The sequence below is a fragment of the Ahaetulla prasina genome, chromosome 1 (genome assembly GCF_028640845.1).
Source record: "Ahaetulla prasina isolate Xishuangbanna chromosome 1, ASM2864084v1, whole genome shotgun sequence".
Lineage (NCBI taxonomy): Eukaryota > Metazoa > Chordata > Lepidosauria > Squamata > Colubridae > Ahaetulla > Ahaetulla prasina.
Genome location: NC_080539.1, coordinates 34,206,085 through 34,218,433, shown reverse-complemented (window position 1 = coordinate 34,218,433; position 12,349 = coordinate 34,206,085). Strand labels below are relative to the sequence as shown.

Genomic DNA, 12,349 nt, shown 5'->3' with positions numbered 1-12,349 from the left:
AGTATTCTCCCAAGATTATTCCTCCTGCTGTACCCTTTCCAGTCAATAATGAAGCACTCTAGATGACTCAATACTGATGGAAGTCCAGGATCTATCTGACCTCATGTTTCTTCAAGTTGTCTATCAACGTTGATGGAGATGATGCAGCACTGTTATGTGCCTGGTGTGTTGGCACATTTAGGACCAAAAAGGGAAGTGAATGATAGGATGGACCAAACAGATGAGTGGAGCTGGGCTTATACGGACAAATTTGATCTGTGCTCCACAGATTTCATATGACTCAGATTAGATTAATTACAAAATCATAGGGCAGGTAGAGGCACCCAGAACTCCAAAAAATGTCCATATCTGTCATCTTTCATTTTCATAAAATAACTTAACTGTTGACAAACAACTTTTATGAACAATCCATTGCTGCAAATCAGGCACCGATTTCTTTCTTCTTTCAGCATTAAATGTTAATTCTTTAAACTATCCTCCATGTCAAGAAATCCACAGGTTTTTTTTTAATAAAAAGTTTTGTTTTAACATTCATATCCAATAACATATTTAATGTACCATCATATACAATTAATCGGACCTGCCCAGTCACCACCCCCTTCCTTTAACTCTCTTCCCTTCTCTACCTTCTTCTACTTTCCATGACCCTCCTCCCCTTCTCTTATCTACATCCTCTCCTCCTTCCTCCCTACTCCTTTCTTCTCCCTCTTCTATCCCTCTTCCTTCCTTTCCTCTTCCTCCTCTTCTCTTTCCTACCTCCTTTTCTCTTCTACTTCCTTCCTTCCCATCATTCTGAAATGGTAGCCAGGCAGCTCCGATCTTACATTGATTATACATCTTCAATCATCTCTGTACATTAACCATCAATCCATTTTCTACCTCATCCCCCCTCTCCCTCCCTTCCCCTCCCTCCCCCCACCGCCCCGGGACTTCCCAGAACCGAATACAGGGTATAAAACTAACAGTCAAAAATTAAAATATAACACAAATCATAATCCATAGTCACTCTTTAAAACCTCGACTCCCCGATCTCAGAAATTTCTAATTGAGTTCATATTTGTTCTTCATTAAAGTACATAGTTTTTAATATCCAACCTTCACCAATCAGTACCAAAACAACGTTCCATCTTCCAATATTCACCAAGGATTCTTCTGAAATGTCTTTCTTCCTTAAGCAGTCTCTCAAGAATAGTTCATATTTCCAACTTAATTTCTTAAATTTTACTGTCCAACCTCCAAAGATAAACAATAATCCATCTTTTCATATCTTTGGTATCATTTACATACATCAAATCAGATTACAAATATTATTATTAATCCTATATTATCTCCACAATATATCAATTGTAATAATTAAAATCTTCACTTTACCTTACTTATATCAAATAACATTATTAAAATTACACCTATAACTTATCCAAAATATATCAGTTATAACAATTAAATTCTAGTTAACCATATAACAACATTACATCCATCTCTCAAATATAATATTTAATCCAAATTAAATTTTACTATCTATCCTCCAAAATTAAACAATATTCCATCTTCCTATTCCTTTATACCTCAAATATATCAAATAGTACCCCTAAAATTACACATTTATATCCAAAATAAATCATTTACAAAAATTAACCATAATCATATATAATAAAATTAAACATTCTCACTCCCCTTATCTTCTATCTTACACATTTTCCACCATCTATTCACCATTCAACTTAACATCTATCGATAAAGGGTTCCCAATCTTTAATACATTAGTGTAGAAATCTCGTGCTTTAAAAACTGTATTAAGAAAATACTTTCTTCCTTTATAATTCACTGTTAAGCCAGCTGGAATCTCCCATCTAAAATATATCTGATGTTTCTTAAGCTCATCCACTAAAAAGGCAAATTCTTTTCTCTTTCTTAACATTTTAGGAGGAATTTCCTTCATCATTATTATATCTTGTCCTAGTATTTGAAATTTATTTTTATAAAATGCTTGCAAAATTCCATACCTAATCTTCTTATTTGTAAAATAAATAACCACATCTCTCGGTAAACACTTCTGCCTTGCCAACCAAGAATTAACACGATAAATTTTTCAATATTAACTTCAAAATCTTCTGGTTCCACTCCATCTATCTGAGCAAAGGCCTGAATAAAAATCTCTTTCAAATTTTCTTCCTTACATTCTTTTAATCCTCTCACCCTTATAGCATATTCCATTAATTTATATTGTAATATAACCCTTTCTTCATCTGCCCTATCTACCTTAACCTGAATATCATCTATTTTATTTTCTAAATTCAAATTAATTTGAACTTCATCTATTTTCCTTTGCAAATCTAAATTAATTTGGTTAATTTCTTCCAGTCTTTCCTCTGTTTGAATACTAGATAGCAATAATGGGTTAATTGATTCCTTTAATTTTTTCATCTCCCTCCTCTGTTCTTCCACCATATCTTTAAAATCCAATATTTCTTTCTCCATTTCATCAAATTTTTGATCTATTTCTGAAAGATGAACCTCCATAAGCTCCTATAAAAATTCCTTAAGCCATCTTTAATATCTTCTTTCAATTTCTGTATCTGAAGTGAGGAAATTTCCAGTATTTTAGAAGTAGTTAAATCTCTTTGCTTGAAAGCCATTTTTAAACTAAGTAATACCAAGAAGAAGGAAAGAAAAGAAAAAGAAAAAGAAAAAAGAAAAATTCAATAAACTTTTCTTCTTAAACACTGTAATAAAAAGATAAAAAAGGATAAAAAATAAAAAATAAAAATTCCATTTAAAAAAATATCTTGTTATATTCTTCTTAAAGGTTCCACGCCAGCAATTGTGATAAGCATTTCCTTAACTTTCACTTCCAATACACAAAACGCCATTTCCTTTCATCATCTCCGATCTTGACTACAAATACATTCTCTATCAGGGAGTTAAAATCTTGTTACAATCAAATGCTAACGCTCTAGTTTTCAGCTCTGTCCATGTTAGAGTCCTTCAGTAATCCATTTCAGTCGCGGAAATGGACGCTGTGTTTTGTTCTGCCATTTGGCAGAAGCGTTCCGGATTCTGGAGCTTTTTTTCGGGCTATAGAAGGAGCGTTCCCATCAAGCCACCAGGAATCTTCCTGGTGCTTTCTTGTGGGCTCTACTTCAGCCTGAATGCTCACCTCCCCCTCTTTGCCCGAGGGAAGAGATTTCCAAGTCGCTTGACAGCAGATTAACGCTGTCTAAACGGCTCTATAGAATCACACGGAACTGGCGGTCTGAGATAGCCCGCCATTAACGAAGCGGAGCCACCCGGAAGTCCCAGAAATCCACAGTTCTTGAAGTTTTGATAGATTCCAAATACTGAGGATACAGGCAAGAGAACAGATAATGACTGCCTAAGAATCATATTGACAACTGATAGTCACACTAGACTCGGTCATAAAAAATCCAATATTTTGTATGTCGTAAAATCAAAGAGTCATACAGTCATTATAATTCAACGTAAACCACAAATTAAACTAATGACTTGAATGCAACTTAATTGTTAAGCAGCATCAGTTTTATTCACAACAGACATTACACTAAACTTTGTTACATATTGACAGTTTGCATAGCTTTTTGTCTGGTCCGTTGTTTGAGCGGGAAAACTATTCAAGCGTGATTGGCTGAACTCTCTGACAGCTCCCTATAAAAGGGCAAGCTGTCAGAGTAGCTGGATTGTACACAGTTGACCAAATAATAGAATAGAATTTTTGCCTCCAGTCTATTCCTTCACCCGATCTAACAAAATTGATAAGAAGTCTCCCATAACAGGGATTAAGAAATTATTATTATTCAATGTAATTCCTGTTACATGAGAAGTAGAGACACCATAGAGACTTAATTAAAAGAAGCAAACCCAGAAGCCATTGTGCACAAGATATAACATAATCTCTAGTATGCTGTTTTATTATTAATAACATTACTAAAGCTCTAAGCATGGTTTGGTATGCCACATCAACATTTCATCACCCAGTTATAACACATGAAACACTGTCCTTTTAAATAATATAATCATATTTGGGAAATCTGTATAGATGACTGCAAGATTTTTTTCTCACTTTGGCACTTAGTGCCACTTTATTCATGAGTAATATTATTTCAATAATATTTTTAAGATGTTGCTTTTGCCAGCATTTTTACATTTTCAATGTATTGTGAGTTTGTAGGAGGAATATAATACTGTACTTGGGTTCAGATACACATTGCATAACTCTATTTTGGTTTATTGTGCTCTGCCAGATGCAGTTGCTGTCTTAGTGTTCAATACTCCACCAAATGCAATTTACTTGAATAAATTATAGTTAAACAAATCACAAATTAGCCTACCATACAAACCTAGCCAACATTACATAGGATTCCTCACTAAGCATTGACAAAGTTCATATAGAATCTACTCCATATGATCGTTGAAACGGAGATGAATGTCGCCTTCCTGCAGTTGACAACAACTAACTGAGTAAAATCCACAGGGACTCCCATATGAATGTTATTAAAAATTATTTAATGTGCAATGCCATTGCCTAAGAAATATAGAGAGCATATTTAAAATTATCTCTGTCACTGAGTTCATGAATCCACAAATATTTTGATTCAAAAACAAGCTGTTGTATATTTAATCAGTCCACAAAAGAAGAAATTCTAGCATATAAATTGTGTTGCTAACATCCAAAATACAATGCCCAACAGTCAGAAAGTGAAATCCAAATAGCATCTATTTCAGAGTCTCCAAGCCAATACATCTAAATATTCAGTAGTCCCTTCAATTCACCCACTTTCCAGGATTTTTTAAAATATTCTGTAAAAATAGAATAAATTCTCAATCCAACACAGTTGAGAGAACTACTTGTTTTTTCTAGATCTCAACAGAGGGAAAATAAAATCCATCTCCATCTTTGCTAAAGTTAATGAAAAAATCAAAGTGCTATTATATATTCTTTTTTATAACTTTCTTGCTCTTGAGGAAAAAAGATTGTAAGAAACAAAACTATGTGATATTTTCTTTCAGCAAATGGTACTGATTACAAAGCCATCGTAAACCTTCTCAGAGAAGAAATTCAGCTTCAGAATTTCAGTATAATACAAACAGCAATGTAGGTAAAGTTAAAGGTTCCCTTCGCACATATGTGCTAGTTGTTCCCAACTCTAGAGAGTGGTGCTCATCTCCATTTCAAAGCCAAAGAGCCAGTACTGCCCAGAGATGTCTCTGGGGTCATGTGGCTGGCATGACTAAATGCCAAAGGCGCACGGAACGCTGTTACCTTCCCACCAAAGGTGATCCCTATTTTTCTATGTAAGAGGACCCAATAAGCAACTTTTCAAGAACTACAGGAATTGAACTGGAACAGAATCTTCTAAATGAGAAAGGCTTAACAATGAATACTGCAAGATAATAAGAATGTGCCAGATATTCAGATATTAACTCAGAAATTGTAGCTTTTAAGTATGTGCTTTGACATGTTGCTTTCTTTAAAGCTTTTATATTAAGAAATTCCAAGTGCCAGTCATAAGTTCTCTTTGCACTATTAATCCATAAAAACACATTTTATTTTCAACAAAAGAATGTACTGTAAAGATTGAGTGCATATGAATGAAATATTTTAAATATTTTTTAACCATTTATGTTTCCTACAATATAAATGCTAGAAGGCAGTGAACTGATTCATGGACTGTTAAGCTATAATGAGGTTTACTATATTCATAATGCATTATATGAACCCACCCACTGTATTTGTTAACCACGATTTAACATGTGTGAATCCAGCCAACTTGAACAAACTTCATTAAGAAAACCAGCTTAGTGTAATATGTGAAGCTAGCCAATTTATTGGCAATCTGGTCCTAAACATATAGATATAAATGGCTTAGAAAGCTTTAGAAAAAAAAATATCCTAAAGGACAGGCCACCTGTTGGTTACTACAAATGAATTGTAGTGTTTATTGCATGCATTGCATAAGGCCTCACTTCAGTGGTGGGATTCAAAAAAAATTATTACCAGTTCTGTGGGCGTGGTTTGGTGGGCGTGACAGGGGAAGGATACTGTAAAATCTCCATTCCCTTCCCACTCCAGGGGAAGGTTACTGCAAAATCCCCATTTCCTCCCGATCAGCTGGGGACTCATGAGTCAGAGAATAGATGGGACGGGGCCAGTCAGAGGTAGTATTTACCGGTTCTCCAAACTACACAAAATTTGCACTGCCGGTTCTCCAGAACTGGTCAGAACCTGCTGAATACCACCTCTGCCTCACTTCATTCACGTTCACTTCCATTTCCCACTTAAACTGAAAGGTTTGCTGGGGATAAAATAAATATGCTCTAGAGAATATGCCCAAAATTTCTGTTACTAAGCAAGACAGTTATGTGAGCTTAGCCCATTTTACGACCTTTCTTGCCACAGTTGTTAAGTGAATCACTGCAGTTACGTTAGTAACATGGTTAAGTGAATCTGCTTTCCCATTGTTTTTGCTTGTCAAAAGGTAATCACAATAGCCCCGGGATTCTGCAAACTTCATAAATACATGCCAGCTGTCAAGCATCCAAATTTTGATCATGTGACCATGGGGATGCGTCATGAGTGAGTCAGGACATTTTTTTCAGTGCTGTTCTAACTTTCAATGGTCATTAAACAAATGGTTGTAAATCGAGGACTACCTGTATGCATTTTCTCCCTTGACCTACCAGAAAATGTGCAATAAAAAAAACTTTCCTACCCTAGATTCATAACCTAACCTAACCTAGATTCAGTCTTAAACAGTATCTTAAAACATTCATAAAGCATCTTGTATTGAATTCCCTATCTATGTGCCCTGTTGACTTTGGCAATGCTAACTAAGGAAGCAGGAAGATGTCATTAGTATAGCCAGGTTCTGCTGTTACCAATAGTAAACAGATATAAAATGCAATTAAGAACACAAAAAATATTTCAAGAACCCTACAGTATTGGATACACAACTGGAGAACATAAAATGCCCTTCTAATAGACTTTATACTAGTTTATTTTCCTATGTCTTTAATAGCAAAATCTTGAGCTGGAATTGACTGCTAAAATCTCTACCTGCTGATTTCTGCGAGTGAAGCTTGTTACTGTAGGAAAGGCAGGCCAGGTGCTTTTTTCTCATTGTTTTTGCCTAAACACTTGACATTTCAAGTAAATTAAAAACATTCACTATGGAAAAAAAACCCTTAGCAATAATATTAAACCAAATCTGGTAACAAATGAATAATTCATTTACTGCAAAGTCAAAAATAGCATATTAATAAAAGCACAAATTAAACGCAATAGGCTAACCAAGACTACACGCACGAATAAGCATGCGCAATAGGCTGAACGGCTTTGCTTTACTTTTCCGGAGCAGTCACGCCATATCCAGCCTCACACTTAAAGGCGTACTGAAGCGCATGCGTCAAGCTCTACTCGGACGAAAGCAAGCAAGCGTACGCCCTCCAGACTTCAGAAAGCTCGTCGACGTTTTCCCCCCCCGTCTTTCTCAAAGCGCATGCGCAAGGAATTGCCTCACGCCAACAGTTGGATTAATTAGTGTTTTCTTTCTCCTTCTGCCTACCCGGAATACGGACGAGGCTCTGGTCTCTGCCAGGCAAAGCTGCTTCTTTGCTGGGGATTTTTAGGAAAACCGAAGCGGCTTCTCCCATGGTGGCGACAGTACGGAAGAGACGGCAGGCAGTAGCAGCAAAAAGCATTTGCCCCTCCAACCTTCTTTTAAGCCCCAAGGGCAAAAAGGAGGAAGAGGCGGTAACGAACTGCCTGACGGCTTGCGTAGGTGCCGAGCTCGAGACTTGGAGCACGTGGCCAGCAATCCGCGCGGGAGGGAAAAACACGGGAGCCCATCCAGGCAGCGGCACCGTAGCGTCGTTGCCTCTGATGATCCTGCTGCTGGTTATGTGTAACTTTCGTTTGCCTCATAGGCAATATTTACAACGGGATCTCTGGCCCATAGGAAGATATAGAAAAGGTTTGACCTTAAACCAGGCGTCTCCTCCAGCCTTGGCAACTTTTAAGCCTGGCGGACTTCAACTCCCAGAATTCCCCAGCCAGCTTTGCTGAGGAATGCTGGGAGTTGAAGTCCGCCAGGCTTGAGACCTCTGCCTTAAACTACGAGATAGTTGGCTGCAGTTTACCATAGTGGTATGGAAAAACAAGCACCCGTGCTTAGTTTGTGATTAAGTGTGTTGGGAGTACTCGGAAAATAGAGTTAATAGTACTTCGCAAATCTGGATAAATTGCTCAGAATTGGATAAAAAAAAAATTTCTTTGGGTAACGAACGAGACATGAATCCGTTCATTAACTAGTCACGAGGACGTTCAAATTGAAGTGTTTTACCTGGTTTTGGTTAAAAATGACTTTCTGATAAGCAGTTTTGTATAATGAAGGAAAAAGCTTGCGAACTACTGGAATAAACCATTGTTAAATCAGTCGTGGGGATGTTATTACTTAACACCACGATTGGATAAAAGTTTGTTATTGTTTTGCTTCCTCTGAAAAATGTGGATTATATCAGACAGTAATCTAAACTTTAATTAAGTATGATTTATGAAACAAGTGGCTGGCTTTGCACAATACAATGAATGTGACTGAAGGACATACTGCACTATAGTTAGTTTACTAATTTAGGAAGTTCACTGAACATGTAACTTGAAAATGCATATACTCAAGTTTCTGCATATTAACATTTGGTGTTCCAATAGAATAGAATAGAATAGAATAGAATAGAATTTTTTATTGGCCAAGTGTGATTGGACACACAAGGAATTTGTCTTGGTGCATATGCTCTCAGTGTACATAAAAGAAAAGATACGTTCATCAAGGTACAACATTTACAACACAATTGATGATCAATATATCAATATAAATCATAAGGATTGCCAGCAACAAGTTATAGTCATACAGTCATAAGTGGAAAGAGATTGGTGATGGGAACTATGAAACGATTAATAGTAGTGCAGATTCAGTAAATAGTCTGACAGTGTTGAGGGAATTATTTGTTTAGCAGAGTGATGACCTTTGGGAAAAAACTGTTCTTGTGTCTAGTTGTTCTGGTGTGCAGTGCTCTATAGCGTCGTTTTGAGGGTAGGAGTTGAAACAGTTTATGTCCAGGATGCGAGGGATCTGCAAATATTTTCACGGCCCTCTTCTTGATTCGTGCAGTATACAGGTCCTCAATGGAAGGCAGGTTGGTAGCAATTATTTTTTCTGCAGTTCTAATATATTCTAATATATATTCTAATATAACATATTATATTAGAATATACTAACATATTCTAATATATGCATGCACATACATATAATATGTGAATGTGTGTTTTAGTATGCACAGGTGTATAGATATGTGGTCAAAGTACCAGTTATCACCTTTAAAGCCTATAAAATTTGATTCCAGAAAAATTGAAGAAATGTTTTCTATATAATGCCTCCACATATACAAAAAATGCACACACACTGAAATCTTCAGAAGTGTTTTTGTTGAGTTGCCCAAGACCACAAGAATTACGAATGCTGTAAATAAATATCTAAAAGGATAGCTCAACAGAGTCTTGTGACACCTTCCATGGACCAAATAGAGTTCATATAATAAAATAGCAGACTCTCTTTCTTCAATTGGCAAAGGTTACAGGAGATTCAGCTGAACCATTAGTCACCAGTGCAACAAGAAGTTACAATATAAAAGTGGGGGTGCGGTTTACAACTCATGTAGTTTTTTGCAATATGAATGAAACAGAGGCTGAAGTGGAATTTTCTTGCCATTCTATATCCAAAGGATAACACTGATGTTATTAGAAGGACTCCCCCCACCCCCTTGGGGTTTATCTTCCTTCTAGGAAGTTTTCAGTTTTAGTTATGAGTTCTCCAAAGCCATCTGGTGGATTTCTAGAGGAAGCGCAGCAACGTGCTTCATGCTGGTTTCCATCAGGAAATTCTTTTAGATTTCAAAGCTTAAAACCAGACCCATCCAATGGAAGAAGAAAAGTGCAAGAGGATATATAATAGCCACTTTATAAGCTTTCTGGCCATGTTTTTTTTAAAGATGCATTTAGAATTATGAAAAAATTGCCATTCTAGTCAGACCAGTTTTTAGCATGGAACATGAAGATGGAGACACAACTCTTTATTGTGGCTACATTAGAGAAGAAGCAGATGCACACTGAAGCAAAGTTCAGAGTTAGCTTATGGATCCCTTGGCTAATACATTCAGGTCTTCAATGTAAGATGTTTATAGTTCTAATAAGTTAGGGGATAAGAGTAGGAGAGAAGGTGAGAAAGGAGGTAAAGAGAAGAGAGGGGGAGAGGAAAGGGAAGTAGGTACAAGGAGGGACAGGAGGAGGAAGAAGGTAGGAAAGGAGAAGAAGGAGGGAGGGAAAAGAGAAGAAGGCTTGTAAAACGGAGGGAAAGAGTAGAAGAGCAACTCCAAATGCAATTAAAATGTTTTATTTTTTGTGCTTTCTTTAGAGAGAATATGTATGATTATGAATAAGAAAATGTACATTTACAAATATGTGTATAAGAAAAGGAAAAAAAACATTTTATAAAAAAAATATTTATAGTTCTGGACAAGTGTCAGATAATGTGTACTTGATTGTTAATAGCAAGTCTGTTTGGCACAGAAAAGGAAATCCACCATTAAGAGTTATCAAAATTAAGAATTATCAGAATGGATATCTCTTGTCTGTTTACATGGTAGTCAGATTGGTATGCTTGCCACCAACAGTATATGCAGGAATTCCCTCTAAAGAATATGTTTTAACTGCACATCATCTAGTTAAAAGCACAGTTATTTTAGGCAAGATTGCTGAAGATGTGGCAGCAATCCACATTATTCTCTTGAGAACAGAAATTTCTTACTTGCATAGTTTCATAACTAGCCAAAATGAGCTGACAACAAGAGCAATGATGATTGGTGTTAATTAAACTGTACAATTCTCAGCCCCCTACATAAGCAAACCAGTAGCAATATTGATTTATTGTAAGCTGGCCAGTATGTGATCTGGGCAGCTATATATGTTCAATAAATAAATAAACATCTCAAAGTACTCTTGGACACTAATTCTGAATATATTATTTAAATAAATACAGGTAACATTGAAGTCTGCATATCCAATTATTCTAATGGAATATATTTATTGTGATAAAAGTTTATGCCTCAATCCTGGAAAAGAAATATGGACATCATTGCAAGCATGTAGACCTAGATATTTTACCTTCTGTTGCCTCAGGCAATATAAACATATTGATTAGTTGGGGAATTGCGTTTTTTTCTTGACTTAATAAAGTATATATAGTTTATTTTCCAGCAAATTACATATTACCATAGAAAATACTAGAAGGATCTCCCTCTCATCATTCTATATTGACAATATTCAACCACTTCTAAGTGTTCAAATGGGCATTACTCAGCATAATTGAAGTAATTAACTCTCTACAGGTGGAGATTGATTCCCTCTGTAATTATTACAGTAAGTATACGTCCATTGTCTTTCATGGTTCACCCTGTATTTGGCTGTATATTTTAAAAAACACTTCTGTAACTACTTATAATTATTATCCTTCTTTAGGTGGCAGCTCAGAATATGAAAACGCCATTTCATCTTTGAATGAATCCAAAGTAATACATGGCCTATAATAATTGAATCAGCCATCCTTGGCATATACTAATATTTCTCCTTTACATTTGCCAATTTAATTTCCTTTATTTATATGCAGTAGTGTATAATTATATGGAAAGAAACTAAGATAAGGGTTATTGCTCCTAAAGAAGCTCATTCACCAGATTTATTGACCTGAAGCTGTGATTTTTAGGCTAGCCTTTTCCAAGATATTATCCTCCAAATGTATTGGACAAATTTCCATGGTCATCCTGTGCTATCTGGGAAAGCATCATAGTTGATCAAACACATGTGGAGGATATCAGATGAATAATGTAGTTATGAGTGCTATGAAGTTAATTTTTTCACTGAAAGGTTGGCAAAGTACATACAGTTGTTAGGAAATTACACATATTGTATCCTTTAGACCAGGGAACTCACAAGATTCTTGGATGTCTTGGATGTTCTACAGCAAATAAAGAATTGAGAGTTCCAGCTATAGATAAAACTTTACATATTTCACAACAGGCCTGAGAAATTTATCAATTTATCTCTGTAAAACTTTTTCAGTGTTCAGAATTCCTTAAGATTCTTTGAGCCTACCGGCTCAATATGTTAAGAAAAACATATATTCCGGAACTTTCCAAAAACTCCTTAGCTTCCTTTCCATTTATGAGAGGATCAAGGAAAGGATGTATAAATGCAAATGATCTTCTCTAGTAAGAGTTTTACAAC

At 35.9% G+C, this 12,349-nt stretch overlaps 1 protein-coding gene across 1 annotated transcript in view; it reads right to left on the bottom strand.

Annotated features, from left to right (window-relative positions):
• MSRA (methionine sulfoxide reductase A) overlaps positions 1–7,794 on the bottom strand; it is a 229,097-nt gene extending 221,303 nt beyond the window's left edge. Inside the window, exon 1 of the mRNA XM_058164824.1 lies at positions 7,581–7,794. Within this exon, the coding sequence (XP_058020807.1) occupies positions 7,581–7,716 (136 nt within the window). The 5' untranslated portion in view covers positions 7,717–7,794. The remainder of the gene's footprint in view (positions 1–7,580) is intronic.
• Between the last annotated feature and the right edge of the window lie 4,555 nt (positions 7,795–12,349).